A 20534-nucleotide genomic window follows, 5' to 3' on the forward strand; every position below is an offset into this window, starting at 1 on the left:
GTTATGTATTTCTTTGAAAATATACAATACTATCTAAATAATACAAATGTATGTAATGGAGTCAACTCTAGATTTGTTTTGGTTTTTGAAACAGTTCCGTTTGGTTTCAATTTCTACTATCTATGACACAAATAAGTCTTAACACGACGGACAAATATTTAAATGTGCTGCTGCTCTACTTCAACTCAGATGAAACTATTGAACAATATCTCCCTATACATTTATTTGACAGCTGAAATGACTCTAGTTAGACAAACACACAACATATATGACCTGCTAACAAAGTATGATGTATAATGATAGTTACTAAGTCACAGACAAGATGGTTTTATTGTAACACTTACTGCTAATTCTTTCAAAAAGAAAAAAAGGTTAGAAAAAAAAGAAATTAACGGTCGACCTCAAAGTCATGGGTGTTCACTGCCTCCCAGTGGCCAAAGGCAGGAGCCTTTGGCCACTGGGCCACAGTAACTCCATTACTGCTCAAACGGAACTATCGACTTAAATGACTATTTATTCAAACAAAAAATGTAACCAGCTTTTGGAGCGAATGTTTATTTATATGTATACATATTGTTTGTTATGTAATTGCCTTTAAATATTAGCTTTTCATATTCATTTGTATTAGTGACAGTTTGTCATAGAAAAGCAGATACAAAAGTCAATGCCAAAGAAGTATTTTTAATCAAAACGTCACATTTTCCACGTGTAAATGAACACTTGAAATTCCTCCCATACAAAACAAATGCATCTTTCTTGAAAAACAGTTCCAAAGCATAGACAGACTAAATGCCAAAGTAAGGCATTTCACTAGTACTCGAATACAAGACACAAAAAAGCTATACATTTTATTAACATGTGTGTGACTTTGAATCGAGACAGAGCACTTAAACAGAGTTAGTTTGGTAGATTAACAAAACGCAAACACAAATGGACGACTTGGCAAAGATCCATCAGGAAATAAAATAAAGCATCAAGCACAAAAGCATGTTAGGAAAAGGAACTCATTGAGAGGAAACCTTGCAATAACCAATGTGTCCTAGCTTTGAATTGTTTACTGACAGCTGGCTTCAATACAGCTCTATTGCCTGATCCTATTGACTTACAATAACAACAGTCATGATGACATATGTACAGTAACTGTCTCTGAGCTGCTTCTGTTGATCTTTCTGATCATGACCTAACCAACCTGACAGGATCTCAGTGAACTTTTATTCAAAGTCCACACATCTCCTCTTGTGCTTGTGTCAGCCTCTGATATGCTCTGCTATCTGCCTTCACAACAGACAAGCTCATCATTGAGAAGTTGCACACATTATTCTATTGATACGTAGATTTCCTGCTTTTAGTTGTCCCACCTGCTCTTTCTACGCTTTGGTGGTTCAGGGACAGCAAAGCTATCATCTCCTCTGTCCCTCCCCTCCCCACTCCCTTTGTCTCCCCCGTCCCTTTCGCTCCTCCGATCCTCTCTTTCCCTCCTGCTTCCATCTCCGTTGCGACTCTCGCTGTGGCGGCTGCTGCTGCTGCTGCTGCCGCTGCTGCTGCTGCGTTCCCGGTCCCCGTGGCGTTCACGATCTCTGTCTCCGTGGCGATCGCGGTCTCCGTCTCCGTGGCGATCGCGGTCTCCGTCTCCGTGGCGATCGCGGTCTCCGTCTCCACCACGACGATCCCGGTCTCCATAGCGTTCTTCTCCACTGTATCGGTCACCCCTCTCGCTGTGGGGGTGATGACTGTCGTGGCGTCCCCGGTTCTCCCCGTGTCTGTCCCGCTGGGTGTCTCTCTGCGGGGGAGGGGCAGGCGGGGGGAAGTTGTGCTGTGGACTGGGTTGACTGGCCGGCACAGAGCTCAGAGAGCCAGCGCTAGTGAAGCCAGGCATGGACATGGCAGCCCCCTGGGACCACTCAGAGCCATTGGCAGACTCTGTGGGCACAGAGCTCAGGCTACCGGCGCTGGTCCAGCCTGACGTGCTGTTAGACTTAGTGCTGAGCTTTGGGGGGCCGCTGGACGCAGCAACAAAGTGACTCTTGTACTGAGACTAGAAGAAAAGACATTGAGAGGGAGAGATGAGCTGCCTGCGAGGCAAAACAAGAAGTACCTACTTTAAATCTTGTTGTGACAACACGAACACAACATTCAGAGTTGGCTAAACAAGGGTTTCTGTGCTCTCATCTTATGTTGCGGTGTCTGCCATTTTGTGTCCAGATGCTGAATCTTTTGCTTTTTAAAAATCTTTCTGCCGCCATTGCTGTTTGAACGTTTCTACGCCTGAATAATAACACAACAGTTTTAGTTGTAATAATTATTACTCTCTCATCCATAACCCAAGTATCCATAAAGTCACATGGTATTTTAGTGTCATTTCAAAATGTTTAAATTGAAAGTATAGAAATACTTAATTTCATAGCAATGGAAGTAGAGAAAAAAACAATACAACATTTAAAAACAATTACATTTTTATAATAAAAAAAATGGCAAGAGCAGAGAAAAAGAATAAAACTATCAATAATGGTGATATTAAGTTAAAGAAATAATGAAGACATACTAATGAAGAGAGAGCAGCAGAAAGCAGAGTTCTACTGTAAACTCTACTGTAAAGTCCCCTGAGACAAATGTAACATTTGTGATAAATAAACTTTGACTGATTCTACCTGGAAGGCTGATTTCATCGCAGTCATGCGGTCTCCCATCGCCCCAGTGGCTGGTTTGCTGTAGCTTTCAAAGCTACTGCTACACAACATGTTGCGCTCCTGCAAAAACAGAGAATTACTCACATCTTCATGAATTTTCTCTAAACACAACCATGAAAATAATATGTAATACAGTCAGAGGATCCACGTTTACAGGTTTCACTTGAAGTTTGATTATATTTGTTTCATCTTATAGTGCTTAGTAATTCCTAGGAATCCGTTACAGATTTAGAGTGGTGCAAAAAGTAACTCACAGAACTTTCAGCCCCAAGGCCTGGTCTCTCTCTGTAACCAAGACCACCTCCGCCAATATTCAGCTTCTTCCCTTTACCACTCTTGAATCGGGACTTCCTAAACCAGGGATTCTGAGGAAGAATGTGAACAAAATAATGTTAAAACATAATCTCCTAAAAACCTTAATAGACTTACTGTTCTGGATTCTCTGAGTTCTCTATCTCACCTGCATGGCTAAATCCATCAGTTCTTTGGAAACAGCTTGATTAGCTCCCTCCAGATTTCTCACGAGGTCACCAGCAAATGTGGTGTCTTTGTTCGTGAGGAGAGTGTAAGCAACACCTTTCTCTCCAGCACGACCAGTACGACCAATCCTGTGTGTGTGTGTGTCGATGTCTCGTGCCACGTCGTAGTTCACCACGGTGCGAATGGACGGGATGTCCAGACCACGAGCTGGGGAAGAAATTGTCAAAAGATGGTACATTTAGGCCTGTACCAGATAGCTTCATTCACAATTGTTGTTAGTGTCAGTTCAGGTTTTCTGCACAGTTGCAGACAATGTTTAGGGTACACAGATATTGTACCTGTGTTTGGTTTCAAAAAATCTCAAATCTAGACTCAATCCTTATTTAAAGCCCTAGTTTGATTTATGAGTTGATATTGGTTTTGTAACTCAATACACAGAAGACTAACCTGTCACTTCCCAAAGCATTTTTTATTTCTTATTTTTTTAAATGTGACCCTAATGTGTTTTGCTCATATAGAAAGGATCAATGAGAGAATTTAATAGAAAGTAGAAAACCTTTCCCATCTCCATCACCACCTTCTCTTGCACTCACCAGCTACATCAGTGGCAACCAGGACGGGCAAATTCTGTTTCTTGAAGTCGCTGATGACTTTGTTCCTCTCACTCTGGTCCATGTCTCCGTGCAGGAGGCCCAGGCTGTGGCCCTCCTGGGTCAGGTTAGCCGCCAGTTCGTCACAGTTTGCCTTCTTGGTGACGAAGATAAGGACCGAGCCGGAGGAGGTGAACTCCACCAGCCGCCGGGTCAGCCAGTCCCATTTATCCGCCGCGGTGGGCAACATCTCCACGATCTGAGTGACATCCTCATTCGCCTGGTCAGAGAAATGAGGACATTCAAAACAGTGCATAAGCATGTCAAAGTGTGTTTCACTTTATTGCCTTTTATTGAACATTTTAAAAATAAAAATGGTACTTCCAAAACATTTTGTGGCCATAATCAGGACAGAATAATGTTGTATTCGGGCAATTATAGGTGAAGACACCACATTAGGTTTTTAATCTTGGGAATTAGGAGTTTTTTCTCTGAATATTATCCCCATTGTGTCTGACGTTTTTTCCTCTAGCCTTTAACACTTCCTAACATGTTGTTGTAGTAATCTAACAAAAGGAATAAATCAGCATGTGTCAATTTTGAGTATCTGCAGTTTCAAAACAATTCTTGATGTTTGCAGAAAGTGTGATGCTGCATACCTCTCCGATGTCTCCCTGCACCACTCGAATAGGATCTACCAAGATGTCTCTGGCCAGCCTCTCTATCTTCTTTCGGAAAGTAGCGCTAAACAAAAGGGCTGCGAAGGAAATATGAATTATAAATTAGGCTCTGAAGCTTTGCTACCAATGACAATGACACATCGTTCTTTTACTTAAGGAACACCACTTACTCTGTCTGTCTGGACGGACATGGCTAGCAACGGATCTAACCTGATATTCTGAAATGCAAAAGAGAAATGAGCTACATTGCACATAGCTTTTAAAACATCTTTGATACAATAACGATCAAGCCAACTCACCAAAGCCCATATCAAACATGCGATCTGCCTCATCAAACACCATGTATGACACTCTCTGCAGGGACGTGGCCTTCTTCTTAACGTGGTCAATCAGACGACCCTATGCACACACACACATAATCAGTAAATATCAAATGTGCTGCAGCTGTGGAGCTGTTTCTCCTAGAAGGCATGTCAAAGACAAATGTAGGTTATCTCTTCTCTTACCGGAGTGCACACGACAATCTCTGCTCCCTCCTGCAGAGCTTTGGCCTGCTCCCACATGCTGCCTCCTCCATAAACCGCCACAGAACGCAGAGAGTAGGCTTTCCCAAAACGCTTGCATTCTGCATGAATCTGGCAAAGTGACACACAAGAGTATTTTTAGAGACTAAGCAATTATATTTTTTAGATTTGACTTGGTTCCTTCCCAATGCTTACCTGCTGACAAAGCTCTCTGGTGGGACACACAATGATGGCGATGGGCCCTTCCCCTGCCTCCAGTTCCTTTTGATCCATGATGTGAACAAGCATGGGCCAGATAAAAGCAGCAGTCTTACCACTGCCAGTTTTTGCAATTCCTATCATGTCTCGTCCAGAAAGAGCTATGGGCAAACCCTAAAAGCCAAATTGAGAATTAAAAAAAACAACAATATTTTTGAATAAAATAGTGAACAAAGAACAAACATTTAATAAATATAATACAATAAACGTGTACTATACTTGGCACTGAATGGGCGTGGGCTGAGTATACTCAGACTTGCGGATTTGGTGCATCAGCTGCTCATCAAAGCTGAAGTGGGCAAAGCTCGTGCAAGGTTTTGGAGGGACAGCACCAGATACCTGAAAGAGACGAAGTGATGAAGAAATGATGATGACAACAACAGTCTGTATGATGAATGCTCATGTTACTTTCACAGCAACTAAGGAAATAAAGAAATACCTAAAATTGGATTGGGGCCCAGTATACAATTACTAAATCAGCATAATAACTATCACATGTGTAGGATTTGAGCTGTATAACAAGTGTACATGAATCCCATACTTACCCTTAGGTTCAATTTGTGCCTTAAGTCGAACACTTGAGTTGCAGTCAGGCAACTGAGCTCTTCATGCTCATTGTAGAAGTTTTTCTCAAAGGGTGGGTAATCAATCTGTGGACCAAAAGACAAAATAATCGCAACATCATCACTCATTAGACACAAGTTAAAGACATCAAATGTTGAGCCATGGTTGAGACAGCACTTTTAAACTGTCTGGGCTCAATCAGTACAGGGTTAAGCGTTCAAAATGTATTAGACTGATATGGCATTTTTCTAGCCCAGGGCAATACTTATTGCTAAACCCTTTAGTAGGGTCAACTGTACCTCAGAGTGGTCAATGGGAGGAAGCGGCAGGATAATTTTCTTAGTGGTAGGGGCTATTGGGTTCCCATCACTGTCATAGTCAATGTTTTCATCCTCGTCCTCTAGGGTCAGCCCGGCTGTGGGGTTCTCTGCCATGTAGCGGAAGTAGGCTTCCTGCAGAGAGCAAAGCTTTTCATGTAAAAAACCGAGCCGGTGTGCTGCTCACCGCAGCGTCCAGGCGCCAGTAGCTGAAAAATACCTGAGGTGACATTCAGCTCAACAATAGGACAAATTATTCACAATCTCTTATCATCAATTCACATCACTGAATTTCTGACATAAATCAACAATTAAACATGCTTTCTTCACACTTTTCAAACAATAATATTCTACAGAAGGAAAATAAATGTATCATAATAATCCTAAAGGCAACCTGCATGGTCAGACAGAAGGGAATGCAGATGGCTTTCTAAATTAGAGAGGGCAGATTTAGGTCTGAAGACCTCTCTGATCAACGATGTAGTAGATGAAGAACTTTGGAGGGCTCACTCACTTGTTCATCTTCTTCTTCAATGTCATCACGTATACCCCTGAAATGACAAGCGGAGAAAAAAAAAAACTTCCCTGCGGCTCGTTGATACACCCAAGACAGACCACATCCCACCATGACTAAGTTCAGTGCTTACCTTAAGATATCTTTAAAGCCAGCGAAACATTGCTGGATGTGCCAGGCTTTGTGCCAGTAATTGTAGAAACTTAAAATATAATTTCTGCATAAAGCTTAATTGCTTTATGTAGTTAAGACAGTGAAACGTACATACAAATTGACACTATAGTAAATATAATATAGTGGCTTATAGTTTCGCTCACAAAATATTAACTCATGTGGGCAACAGTTTTTTTCCTTCTGGTCAAATTTAAATGTAAGCACCTACATAAGGACCTCATAAGTGACTAAACATTTTAAATAACATAGAAGAAAGGTTGAGCCTTACTTTGCTGACTTCTTCTCCTTTTCTTTTTCCTCTAGTTTCCTCATGTCCTTAGCTGCTTGGCTCTGTCGGAGAGGAAACGTGTATTTGTTAGAGGAACAGCAGATTAGGCCTTTGGATGCAATATTCTAGTTTTCCTCTGCCAAACTGTATTTCTCTTCTCACCTCAACCTCTGCCATAAAGGCATCCAGTGGGTCATCTTCACTGTCTGAGCCGCCACCTGTCTGCATCTGCAGCCGTGTGGGCGAGTTCTCCGCTGGGATGTACGGCAAATCCACATTGTTGCTGGACTCCTCTTCATCGTCGTCAAAATACCTAGTTGAAAACGACAAAGATGCAGTTTTCTAATTAGTCACTAACACAAACAAGCGGTTGATATGCAAATAAGTATAAGAGTATATAGGTATAAGGACAAGTGCAAAAGTGTACATGTGTGAATGGGATATATGTAACACTTACGCATTTTCCTCATCAAAATTTGCTCTTTTTGTCCCTATTTTGTAGAAGGATGGGAGCTGCTGGCTTTTCCCATATCCGCTTGATCCTGGGGGTGCAAAATTTGTTTGAGATTTCGGAGGAGGGCTAGGTTCATCTTTTTTCCCGGCAAGGGAAAATCCTCCAAACCCAAACCCTCGCTTCACACCTGGACCACCTTTGTTCCAGTTCATGGCTGAGCTGTGAAACAAAATAATTTAAGATTTACGTTATACACCAAATATTGTTTGGAAAAATGGTGGCATTTATCTTTCTGCCTTGTTCCTTTATTGAATGTTCTCAAAAATAAAATGTGACTTAGCAATTCTCTGAACTTATTTAAAACTTTTGTCAACAAGGACATCTTACAGCAGGTGTATTTTGATGGAGGATAAGGGTTTGAGGCCATTCTATCAAAAGATCATTCATTTTCTGACCTCAACCCTTTTGATTTGAACAAATATGCTTCCTACTTCAATCAAAAGCAAAGAGAGCGTATTTATTTGTAAAACTTCATAGGCCATTTATTTGTGATTTTCTATTATTTTAGAGGGAAAACACTTATTTTCTTCTCCTTAAACGTTCGTTTTGTGGCTGCTATCCGTTGAGCAGAGTTCTTATTATATGATGAATCTGTAATGTAGTACTGTATATGATTTCCTTTTTCAGCTAACGTATTCATTCTGTTACCCTATTAGTCTATAACTATCAATCATAATTGTCACTTTTTGCTTATTTAGTTGCTTCTTAAATCAACAAAATCATTTTTTGCATATTTTAGCTTTTATTGACTTTTGTGAAAGTAAATGCAAAAAGAAAATGTAGGTCGTGAATTAGTACGTTTAATAAATGCATAAAGACTAGTTAGACGTAAAAAGGAATTTAGAAAAAGTTATACATAAAGATAATTAAATGAATTCATATACACAAAGGGGTGTGAATAGTTTGTAATAAAGTAAACAGTTTGTCCATGCTGCGTAGCTATATATCTATGTGGCTGTGCAGGTTAAACATAACACCAATAATGCAATATATGCTTGTATTTCACAAGACACTCATGTCTCTGGAGGCACGCACATTGGCGAGTAAAACAGATCATAATTCAGCTTAACTTTAATATGTGTTTTTAAGAAGAGAACGTTACCAGTTTGAGGAACTGACGTAGCATAAAGCTAATGCTATTTGCTAACAACGGCAGTGAAAAGCATCACAGCAGTAATTAGCTACTCGCAGAGGATGGTCAATTTGATTTACAAGTACCATAACATTGGCAACGATGTATCTAACAGTTCAAAAATAATAACGTTAGCATTAGCTCAAGGCCGCAAAATGAGGTCGAGATGGGAGTCTGTAAGGCTAGGGTCGAAACACCGTGAACGTGGGGAAGTTAGGATGCTTTTCACAACCCAGGGCAATACACTATAACAACATGCTATGACTGAATGTATCAACAATCTCGTTAGAGTGGCTAACAGGGAACATTTACCTGTTTCTGCTGCCAGTAAAACGTCCAGTGTTTTCAGAAGACATTGAGGAATCTTGCGTCATCAGTGCGCGCCAAGTTTCTGTCGCCGTCAGTGTGCGACGACGTCGGAGAGCTGCCAAAAACATCCCGCTGGAGAGGATGGCATCTGAATAAGTTATCCTATCATTTTCTATATTTCGAGCCAAGCATTGCTGTGTTAAACCTTGAATAGGTAAGTGATTACGACGTGAAAAATAATTCAATTTGTGTTTGCAAAATGTAGTCACGATATCTGCTATAGCTAACGGTAATCTATAATGCTAGCATGCGCCCTCGATTAGCGTGCCATTAGCAACAACTGAGGTCTGCAGGTGATTTACCTCATATAGATTGTGTTTTTTGTTGCATGGAGTGTTCGCATTGCCTCCATTAACATTGTTGGAAGTGAGCTTTCCTGTATTTGATTTATAACAACAATTATTCAAGCGTGATACAAATTAGCGCTATAAAAAGATACCATCACTTAAAGCCAGCCCGAGAACCCGACGCACCAAAATGTGAAGTGCACAAATATATTATCTGTAGTGAGTTTTTTAAAACGGTATTTTCTCTCTTAGGAGTCTGACGTCATTTGAAGCAAACACAAATTCTACTTTTGTTTTTAAAGAATATAATGCAGACAGTATGTTTTGCAGTACAGAATCAGTGGTAGCAGGTGTGTCTCTATGTTGAGTTAAAGCTAGAATGGCCCAAGACTGTGGGACAAATGATTAAGCATTGAATCCAAAAGTGAGTTATTACACTCGTATTGTCTGTAATATATGTTTGTAGTATTTGTTTGGTTGTATTTGTGTTTTGTTCTGTATGGGAGACAGTGGATGCTTTGGGATGCATTAAGAACAGTGTGATGAAGTGAAATCACATGAAATTAAATAATAAGCATGGTACAACACTGTCCCACGCAGGAGGAGATTAAACAGATTAAACACTTTATTTTCACTCGTCTTCACAGGGATTCCCTGGGTGTGGTATCATCAATTCATATGTAACATACTCAAGAGGATCCATGTCTTTTCTTGTAAGTGTTTACCAATTTTAGACAAAGGCCTGTTTAAGGGTTACATGTTATCCTATACACATGATTAAATGTACAGTACTTACAGTATGTTTCTTATCGATATTTCCATTGAAGCTTCATCTTAATTAAGGAAATCGGACTGAAATTAAACCTCTGACATCTTTTATTGCAAACAGCTAGGCACTTTTGTTATTGTAAATAGAAAAAAACATACAATCTTCTAAGAGTCCTGCAGAAACCACTATTTGACTCTGCACTACTCAAAAATAAGAAAAGTAATAGGATTTTAAAACTCAGTTTTCTACGATTTTTTTATTTGACAGAATAGTTGAGGAAGTAATGTTTCTGTTAAACATTTTCTTACTCTTGCTTGAATTTTCTTTCCTTCTCTCCATGTCTGTCATTAACCCTCTGCGTCTGTCAGCGTTGGGTAACTGAGAAACTGAGTGTGGAGAGCCTGAGGGATTTGGACTTATTTGGAGGTGAGGTCACAGACATACAGAGATTCAACAAACTGGTTCAGCATTTTCAAACCACTGATTACACATCAGGACCTTAATACGCACAAGCATCAACATGCTGCTCTAGTTGAAGCTTTGCTCTAAGTGAGTGAGTTTCATAAAGACTGGGCAGTTTGTCACAACTCCTTCTGACAAACAAACAGAAATGAACTTGGTGAAGGTAACTGATGTTCTGTGAGCTTGTTTCTGTGCCATTTTATTTAGTGCTTATTGTGAATGTGTTTATCCTGCGTGTGAATAAGTTGCATATTTGTTTTTGGCTGTCAATTATTTTAATTTGCCATTTTGAGTATTTTTTTTAAGGTTACTTCTTGTCTGTGTTAAGCCACATTTGTTTAATTGAGAAATAAAGTCTGAATTTAGTTTGGCTTCAGATCAAGAACCAGCGCGGTTTGAGGCCCCTTGCTAGTTTTAAAGTTTCACTATTTCTGCTGTATTGAAATTCTTATAAACTTGAGCTGTTTTGTAGCTTTGTGTGTTTCATACATGGTATAATGAAGCGCAGAATACTTTCGAGAAGCAGTAGGGCATTTTTTGATTTCGATTTTTAATCAGAATATAATGAGACCTCCCCTCTACCTCTGCCAACTAACTTGTTCGCTTTTTTATTGTTGTTCCTACTGTATGAATGAAGTATTTCTGTCACAATATCAGCTATGAGTTTCCTTAAAGTAGTATTATTGTAAGGATGGCCCTGAAAGATACCACAGGTTTGAACTCAGCAGATTGTTACACCTCATCTTCACACACACCGTCCCTTTAAGTACCATTTTTCTCCTATAAATAATCAGTTCAAGTTGTGGCACATTTTGATTTTCTGAATCAAGGAAAAGGATCTGAGGTGGATTATGCTTTATTTCCTTTCAGGCTTTGTCTCTTTTTCCTGGTGGCAGATTATTGCTTAAAGCTGCATTTGTGTTCTAGTGTATCATTTCTGTTTTGGCTGTGCTGTATTCTCAATGGTTTACTTTACATCATATATCTGGGAAGATCCTGCAGGATTTGTAGCTAGACTGTTTTTCATTTGTGCTTTGATTAAAAGATTAGTAGAAGTTATCACTTTACAGTGGTGAATGTTTTTAGTCATTTAAGTGCAGCTTCAGTTTATTCAAATCCCACAATATCAGGAAAACTGTATGTTTTGATAATGATGCGTCACTTTGAGAGTGGTAACCTGAAGGACAAAGTTAGTGTTAAGAAAACCAGCAACGTACGTTTATCAAATTCTGTGGCATGCTGCAAACTCCCGCTGCAAGATGCTGCGCTTCCCAGTTCAAGAGCTTCTCTAAACCGATCCTTCTCTTGTTTTGTATTTGTTCATGTCTTTATGTCATTGATGTGGTTTTTCTACCCCAGAGCAAGCTCAGGGACTCTCTCACAGGAACGTAAGTGTGGTTCCCCTGCCATCGTCATCCACCATATGCCCTTTGTGTGTGTGCGTGCATGCATGTGTATTTGGGCGCACAGTTTTTTATGTAGAGGAATCCACAACCCCCCTGAGGCTTTGCACATTAATGTATGCATGAGTGTGTAGTGACAGACGCTGTACATGCTCAATGCTCACAAGGACAGCTCACCTCACTCACCAGCGTTCTGTTGGGGAATAGAAAGAGAATAAGTCTGTCTGTCCTCAGTGTGCTGGTTAATGCTTCACTCAAGGTAACTGCACTGTTTTGGATTTTGGTGTCGTCTCACTGAGAGTCTAATTTTGTGTTGTGTTTTGATACCGCCTGTCTGTGCTGACGGCCTGTTGTAGGGTTGATGGTGAGCCGAGGTTGTCCCTCTTTAATGCCACTGTGTTTTCCTACTGACCTCTTCTGTGTTCACCATGGCATTTTTTCAGCAGTAACCCATGTGATTCTCAAACAACGCTGCCAGAACATGTTTGGCTTTGTTTTTATTTCAGGTATAACGTAAGGTCTAGACGGGTTATGTTTGACAAAAGGCACTGTTTTGGCAAGAGTGTTGTCTACACCGTTTAGTTTTACCAGTGAGGATATTTTCTGATTTGTGTGGCTCTGATCTTGATCGCAAAGCCTCCTCTGAGCTATAGCATAGGATTGTGCTGAAAGGAAGTGCACTGTTGTTGTTTTTATTGCATATCTTCTCTCTGGTCACCAAGGAAACAGCTTGCCTTCGTTTGCCTCCACAGCTTGCTACTGCAATCTGTCCATTTCCATCATTTAAATAGTGATACATTTATGGAATACAGGAGTCCTCACTTCTAGGTTTAGCATTAACATGTGTTTTTGATGCACATGTCTAAACATTTCTATATATATATATATATATATATAAAAAAAAAAAATGTAACACAGGAAGAGATGGGCTCTTTGTGGGCAACACTTTAAGATTCTGAATTTGATATTCTGTCAATCCTGATGTAGTCTTTCTGTTTTTCACTGAAACACACACTCAGTTATATATTGAGTGTTGGAATATGTTAGTATTACTAGACCTTCAGTAGACAATTGTATTCGCTCAATATTTTGTAATGTCTTTGGGTATTGCTAGGGCTCACGTTAACACACCTTCACGCTTGTCTTTTTGTGATCTTTTAACAGTTCTCATACATACACTACCCTTCAAGAGTTTGGAATCAGCTGTCAGTTTTATTTCATTTCTTTTTTTATAATGGCTATTTAAACATAGATAGAAAATGCACATTCTAAATGTAAACAAGATATTTTAAGAAAGGTTTTTCAAAAGCAACAAATTGCCTGTTAATTCCAGCTTTCTATAAGCATTATTGTGATCTTAATACTCAACCAGGAACATCTTGCTAATTAAATTCCGCACCTTTTGATTTTAAGCTTCCAGTTTATTTAGCCAATGACTGCTGATTTATTTTACCTTTATTAAACCGTTGCTCTGCGGTATCCTTGTCTCTTTCTGCCCTTTCAAATGTCAGTAAAATACGCAAAACAAAAGACAACAATATAGAGTAGACCTCTAAGGCATCTGACTGTGCCGAAACAACCTTTTGTGGCAGAAGATTACAAACTTTTGAACGGTAGTGTAGGAGTGACACTCCGGTAGTAGTCCCTCACCAGCCCATTATCACAGTCCTGCACTGTAGACGTTACGTCAAGTGTCACTGTTCATCTTCAGTCGCTCTGTTTCCTCCCTCAGGCCCATGAGGACCGCCAGGAGAGTCTGACCTCCCCCCCACGTCGGGACACCATGGGCAGCTTCCTCCCTGACAGCGGCTCCTACGAGCTCCTCACCGTTATCGGTATGTAAACGCAGGCACACACCTGGACTTGGCTGTTCGAAGTACACAGGTTTCATTCATTGTTTTATTAGCAGGAAGCAATCAGAAATATTAGCAGCAGTAATAATAAACAGCCTCTTGTGACTGATCATCTCTAATACTCGGGAACATTGTATTCAAAATTAAACTAAAGACATTGTGCAATCCACATTTATTTTATATTGATAATAAGTAATACAAAAAAAGAAATCTATTGCCCTTTTAATGAGAATAGTATTAACATTGTTAGATGTTATTCTTTTATTGTAGATTTTGGAAAGTAGATAAAAGATACTGTTGCCAATCTATGCATTTTTCCTAAATGTATTCTCTGTGTTTTAGGCCGGGGCTTGGATGACTTGATGACGGTGAACCTGGCTCGATACAGACCCACCGGGGAGCACGTTGCTATCCGACGGATCGACATGGAGTCATGTACTAATGACATGGTCACCTACCTGCAGGTCAGCACTCCATCACTCTGCTGTGACTCAGCCCCCCCGTAGTCCTGTCTGAAATCAAATCCCCTTTCTTTCATCTCACTGCTGCAGTGGGAACACTTGCATAATCCTGGTGTCTGTGTTTTCATTTACTGTTCTGTCTGTACTGCTCAGCCTCTAATGCCTGATTACATCAGAATCCTCTTTTCCTCTTCCTCCTTTTTCTCGACTTGACCTAATAAGACTTTATTTCCTTTTCTTTGCGTCCCAGAGTGAACTACATGTGTCGAAGCTGTTTCACCACACCAGTATTTTACCCTACAAGAGTGTCTTTATAGCTGAGAATGAGCTGTGGGTCATCACTCCTTTCATGGCTTATGGTAAGATGCACATACAAAACCGTAACTGAATTTGAATGTACATTGTAAAAGTTGTGTTAGTTGATGTTTGCATTTGGTGGTTTTTTAAAGGGTCAGCCAGAGATCTGATCTGCTCACATTTCGCTGACGGTATGACTGAGCTGACCATTGCATACCTTTTGCTGGGAATACTCAGAGCTCTTGAATACATCCACCACATGGGATACGTTCACCGGTAAGATACACTTCAAGTGTCGAAGAGCTTTTTGATAACTTCACCTAAATTCCAGTTCTTTTGTATTCCCATATATGCTTATGCCAGAAAATATGTATTTAAAAGCTGTTAGTCAATCCTCGTTATTTCTTTTTTTTGTGCTGATTTCTTTTAACCATTGGGCTTTAATAAATAGACAATATTGACAAACCCATGCCTCTTTGTAAACGGAAGTAAACGTGACATTCAGTGTCTTTGGTTCTGTGTAGGAGTGTGAAGGCCAGCCATGTGTTGATCTCGGCAGACGGACAGGTCTGCATGTCTGGACTACGGAGCATCTTCAGTCTGATCCGTCATGGCCAGAGGGCCAGAGTGGTCCACGACTTCCCCCAGTACAGCGTCAAGGTGCTGCCTTGGCTCAGCCCTGAGGTGCTGCAGCAGGTACAGAACTGCTCTCCTCCACACCAGCATTATATAACTCTGTGACAATACTGTCTCTGGTCTACATGTTTGATTATTCTGTTCTGCAGCCACATAGAAGTGAAATATGATGAAGTTGACATTCTTTATGTGACTGTTTTTTCTTAGAACCTGGAGGGCTACGACTTTCGGTCAGACATCTACAGCCTAGGCATTACAGCCTGTGAACTGGCCAACGGACATGTGCCCTTCAAAGACATGCCTGCTACACAGGTAAGATAAGTACTATACATTGAAAGGTTATGATCTGTGAGCTGTTATCGTTATAAATCAAAGGGCATCAACCCAGTTCGTACCCACACAGATGCTGCTGGAGAAGCTCAATGGGACGGTGCCGTGTTTGCTGGACACCACCACTATCCCACCAGAGGAGCTGTCGATGACACCTTCTCGCTCTGGAGCCGACTCCGGGATCTGCGAGGGTCCAGGAGCCGGAAGTGTTCGCCACTCCAATGGAGAGCCCAGCTCCTCGTCAGGAGGACACCCCTACAACCGGACGTTCTCCCCGCACTTCCACGCCTTTGTCGAACTGTGTCTGCAGCGAGACCCGGAGAAGAGGTTGGTCCTTCTCTTTGTTCCTGCTTAAATATTATGTAGGGCTTGTTGCGCAATATGTTCACCTTTCAAAACACATCTTTTCCTTTTCAGACCGTCTGCCACCACTCTCACAGGCCATCCCTTCTTCAAACAGGTGTGTTAAATACCAGGTTCATCCTGACATTACCACCTATAGAAATCCTACTTGTTAGAATGAGTGATCTTGACACTTATCTGGCTATTCTAACATAATAGTTGCTCCATCAACACAAATAATGTCCATAGAAAATGTGTATTTATAGAATTTCTTCAATTTTTTTTGCCCCTCTAAGATTAAACGGCGGCCTTCGGAGGCGCTGCCTGAGTTGTTGCGGCCCGTGACGCCCATCACTAACTTCGAGGGCACCCAGCCGCAGGACCCTCACTCTGGACTGGCCAGTCTGGAGTCGGGCCTCAGCCACCTGGAGGTGGACGACTGGGACTTCTGACAGTGGAGGAGATGCGCATGGGAAACTGATGGAAAACTCTCTGAGCATACTGGACAGGATTTGTTTTTGTAATGGTCACCTTGTAAATAATTTAAATCTTAAAACTAAAAGGGGTTGCTGTTCTCAGACAGAGGTTAAAAGCCAGCAGCCGTCTTGCCTCTTTTTGAAGTCTCTCACATGCTTTTGTTATCTAATTATGCACACTTGCACTGCACTGACGGCCTCTATATATTTCACACATAATGCTGCTGCTGAGGTTTCGGAAGAGGATCTTTGGTTGTAGATGTAGCCGAGACCTAAAGATTCTCCAATGGATCGGTGGGAAGCTGCTGCTAGGGATTCAGGGGAGACTCTACCTCTCTGAACATGGCCCATCTGCTCAGTGAGACCACCACCCTCTGTACAGCCGATGGAAGGTTGCAACTTTGTCCCAATGGCAAAATAATTCAACAGCATGAATACACATTTCTTAGCTCTGCTTGTGTTACAGTGTAAACTACATCTCATGCTTTACACATTACTTTTGTTGCAGAGGTTAAGCAGTACATCCGTTTAGTTTAATCCTCCAAGCATAGAAGTATGTATTTCCTTGAACTTACTCTGGGTGTTATGTGACTTATGTCAGAAGTGAATGTTACATTGGTGCTTGTTTTGTCTGCATGTACATTTGAAAGTGAGGGGAAAGTGTTGCAAATGTCAATCTTGACTTAACAATAAACTTTGTTCGCTTTTAAAGATTTTTTAATTTGATGGTATCACACAGTGAAGCAATGTTATTTTATTCCAAATGTACACGGACAAACACATAAGGGGAGGGTTGAAAAGGTTCAGATGCTGCTAATCCTCCTCATCTGATGGTGGCTGGTCTTCTGCGGCTTTGCGTTTCTCCATCTTGGACATCAACTCTGAAATAACAGGAAAATAATAGTTTTAAGTATTATAATATTTGTAAAAGTTGATTTCAGTGGTGGCTGTAAAGAATTGCCTTGGCTCGTGAAATCAAAACCTTTCTTAATAACTAGAGCCTTGTAAAGACACACAGTAAAAAAGATGTAAAAAAGTCAATTCACAATCTTTATCCAACAAAATATTCTGTTTCGATTCATTTGTGTTGAAGATTTAGCCTTAAAAAACAAATGTCACTGCAGTAAACAAAATATATATATTCTCCCGTTTGCTAAACACAACAATGGGACACGTAGCTGTATTTACTATTGACCATTTGGTCTATCCGAAATCTAACCTATAAATTACAATGATATAACAAAACAATATTTGTTGTGGTAATGATGTCATAAAATATGACAGACATCTTCAAGTGTTAAAAGACATTCTGCAAAGCCCAACTTACCCTTAGCAGGGTTGAAGACACCATTGGTTTGAGTGTTGCACACATAGCAACGCTTGGACTTGCGGTAATGCATAAGAGCACAAGTCTCACAGAAGTAGTGCTTACACCTGGGAGACATTCAAATGGTTAACTCACTGCAACTGGTGGTGAACAGTGAAGAGGAGACACGAGAAGAACTCACTTCGTGATGATGGGATTTTTGAAGGACTCCCTGCAGATGAAGCACTTAAAGGGCAAATCTTCATCATCACTGCTCACTTCGTAGTTCTCCTCATCTAAATGAAAGCACAGCATTGTTCAGGAAAGGCTGATGCAGGCACAAAAAAACCCCTCATGATATCCTGTTCCTGAACTTACCGTTTGCTCCATATCTGCCCTCTTCCAGTTCCCGCTCAATCTGCCAGCCATGTTTGTAGTCCGATCTGTCGTGGAGGAACTTGCAGCTGTCTGACATCAGGAGAGGAGAAGATGAAGAACACTAAAGTGAATGATCTTGATGTTAAAGTGTTACAATTATTCAACAGACGACTTCGATATTTTAATGGAACAACACTCATACACACCTCCAAAGCCACAGAACCCTGTCTCCTTATAGTCTTTGCAGATGTCCGGCTGGTAGTCCCACCGTACTGTGGCTCTCAGGTGGTCAGGGGCTCGGATTGGTCCTTTCCTGTTGATAAAATATATGCATCATCACCAATATACTACATTTGAGCATTGACAGATGAAGCGTTTCTTTTGAAAGCTTGTGCTTAATATGTCTCGCCATAGTTCTCACCTGACCATTCCAGAGGAGGCGTTGCCCATGGTGGTATCTTTCGGCTTGATGAATTTTTGGTAATTGTTAATACCGCGGTAGATTTTATCGTCTTCTTTACCTTCTAGCTCCTGTTGAAGGAGAAAAAAGGATTGCTCGGTTAATAGGAAACTTCATTACTCCATCTAATACATTGATTATGTTTTGTCTGCAGGATTACATGAAACTGTCAACGTGCCAACATTTTCATGAAAAGTTTTGGAAAGGTGTAGCTTAGGCCAAGGAAGAACCCATTACATTCTTGAGTGGCATGAGGTGCAAGTATACATCCTTTTAAAATCAATTGAGCCATATTTTTCACACTATGCCCAAAACTGTATATTTAAAAAAGAAAAAACATTGTTTATGTTTATGTACATCATGTAATCTTCTGTACCTCCTGGATTTTCTGACTCCTCTCAAAGATCGCCTGAGCGTCATTGTCCTTCTCTGTGTCCATCTCATAAGTGGCAGTTGCACCCCTGTCATCAGGTCCCTCTGGTTTCTTTTTTGGGGGAGATCGGGAGAAAAGCAAGGCGTGAGAAAGATGCCTGCATGAAGAGATTGTGGCTTCACAACACCAGACAGTGAATGCAGAAAAACAATCAGAGCACAGACACACATGGATGGAGAACAAGGCTGTTGCTCCACTGCGGCAGCTAGGAGGTTACTATCCTTGCTCATTGGCACTGTAACAATGGGTTTTACAGGAGAAATATGCTTCTCCTTCACTTTATGGTTACTGCTTCTAATACAAAATACAATAAGAACAAAAGTCTCAACTCACTGCTGACCGTGTGGACTTGTATGCAACAGTGATCTTCTTTGTTTCTTTTTCTTCTTCATTTTCACTGGACGATTCTTTATCTTTCTCCACCTTCTTTGACTAGAGAGGGAAAAGACCAGGGCTAGGTTATTAAACTCAAAATAGATTAAAATAATATATGATTACTGTTATTATAATTGTACCTTTTGAATCATGGGATTGCCTCGAGTGTCTTTCTTTCCCCTTCTGACGACAGAGCACTTGTCCTCATCACTGCTGCCATCTGAAACAAAGTTTCGTTTAGTTAAACTTTTGTTGTTAAAGCAGCTGGGGCATTTTCACCGTTTGGGATTGGTAACTTAACTTAGGTCAATCTTGTGAATACATCTCTGCCAATGTCTGTATTATTCAGCTATCAAGCCGCAAAACGCATTCGGTGCAAACATGTCATAATCCTAAAGATTCCGAGGAAGCGTGAACGCAGCTCAAATGAAAAACTGTTTTTTAAAGCTACAACATGTTCCCAAACTTCCCGCAGTGTGCAGGGTTGCTCCCATCTTTCGAATAGTTTGTCTCTTTCCAGGTAAATGTAAGTTTTATTATCAAAGACAGGAATGCCTTCACACAAAACATCTCGCCATTTAACGTTGAGCTAACGTGTTTACATTTCAGAACGGTTCACAAAGCCAAAGCGAAATCAAAACACGAGATTTGCATCCTAAAAAAAACTCTCAAACTATCTTATTGATGAACTAATACCTTTGTCGCTGTCGCTCGCTTTTCTTTTTCGCCCGGAGAACTTCTTAGTAGATTTTTTGAACAGAAAAGTGCAAGGACCCGCTTTTGGCTCTTCAGACTCCGCCATCTTCCCTTCACTGCATACATAAATAAATAACCTCCGTGACCACAGCGCCCTCTGGTGTCTCGGATCCTTCTGCTGGTAAGGAGGATAATTACTACTAGTCATAATATATTTATTCTAAACCCAAAAGCTTTTCTTTTTTTTTTAAATACGAATACATTAAACAAAAATGTACTGTTCTGTTCTCAAAGAACACACACAACAAGAGCCTATTTAATTTTTTTAATTTCTTAATAGGCCTACTTGTTTTTGTGTAGCTTTTGCTTGAATGAAACACACATAAATGCACAATAGAATGGGAAAACATTCACCACAAGTACAAAAAATACTTGATGGCATCATTTTCCTCATCTGTGCCAAGTGCGTGACACTCGCTGAATACAACCGGAAATATAG

The 20534-nt window shown here is 40.6% G+C and overlaps 3 protein-coding genes across 9 annotated transcripts; 1 reads left to right on the plus strand and 2 right to left on the minus strand.

Moving 5' to 3' along the window:
* Positions 1 to 660: 660 nt before the first annotated feature.
* On the minus strand, positions 661 to 9142 carry ddx42 (DEAD (Asp-Glu-Ala-Asp) box helicase 42). Its single transcript, XM_034220233.1, has 18 exons — positions 9015 to 9142; positions 7514 to 7729; positions 7219 to 7369; positions 7057 to 7118; positions 6615 to 6651; positions 6083 to 6235; positions 5765 to 5869; positions 5439 to 5558; positions 5157 to 5333; positions 4944 to 5072; positions 4737 to 4836; positions 4608 to 4655; positions 4417 to 4514; positions 3761 to 4037; positions 3148 to 3374; positions 2942 to 3052; positions 2649 to 2747; positions 661 to 2035 (listed from the first exon to the last, which is right to left on the minus strand). The coding sequence occupies exons 1-18, from the start codon at positions 9137 to 9139 to the stop codon at positions 1346 to 1348; spliced, it is 2925 nt and encodes a 974-aa protein (XP_034076124.1). The 5' UTR covers positions 9140 to 9142; the 3' UTR covers positions 661 to 1345.
* Positions 9072 to 17098, plus strand: strada (STE20 related adaptor alpha). 7 transcript variants are annotated; one of them, XM_034220234.1, is made up of 13 exons: positions 9072 to 9225; positions 10006 to 10071; positions 10496 to 10553; positions 11949 to 11977; positions 13725 to 13827; positions 14188 to 14309; positions 14557 to 14665; positions 14756 to 14879; positions 15128 to 15299; positions 15447 to 15551; positions 15628 to 15896; positions 15987 to 16029; positions 16208 to 17098. In XM_034220234.1, exons 2-13 carry the CDS (start codon positions 10060 to 10062, stop codon positions 16361 to 16363), a joined length of 1302 nt encoding a protein of 433 aa, XP_034076125.1. In that variant the 5' UTR covers positions 9072 to 9225; positions 10006 to 10059; the 3' UTR covers positions 16364 to 17098. The 7 variants fall into 7 exon arrangements, with proteins under 7 accessions (XP_034076125.1, XP_034076126.1, XP_034076127.1 ...); XM_034220235.1 differs by having other exon boundaries at positions 15643 to 15896; XM_034220240.1 differs by lacking the exon at positions 10006 to 10071 and having other exon boundaries at positions 9086 to 9225.
* Positions 17083 to 20182, minus strand: rnf113a (ring finger protein 113A). The gene is made up of 10 exons (XM_034220241.1): positions 20036 to 20182; positions 19480 to 19559; positions 19298 to 19396; positions 18908 to 19015; positions 18493 to 18602; positions 18278 to 18384; positions 18072 to 18161; positions 17896 to 17989; positions 17715 to 17821; positions 17083 to 17268 (listed from the first exon to the last, which is right to left on the minus strand). The coding sequence occupies exons 1-10, from the start codon at positions 20139 to 20141 to the stop codon at positions 17201 to 17203; spliced, it is 969 nt and encodes a 322-aa protein (XP_034076132.1). The 5' UTR covers positions 20142 to 20182; the 3' UTR covers positions 17083 to 17200.
* Positions 20183 to 20534: the final 352 nt, after the last annotated feature.

The sequence above is a fragment of the Gymnodraco acuticeps genome, unplaced genomic scaffold, assembly GCF_902827175.1.
Source record: "Gymnodraco acuticeps unplaced genomic scaffold, fGymAcu1.1, whole genome shotgun sequence".
Lineage (NCBI taxonomy): Eukaryota > Metazoa > Chordata > Actinopteri > Perciformes > Bathydraconidae > Gymnodraco > Gymnodraco acuticeps.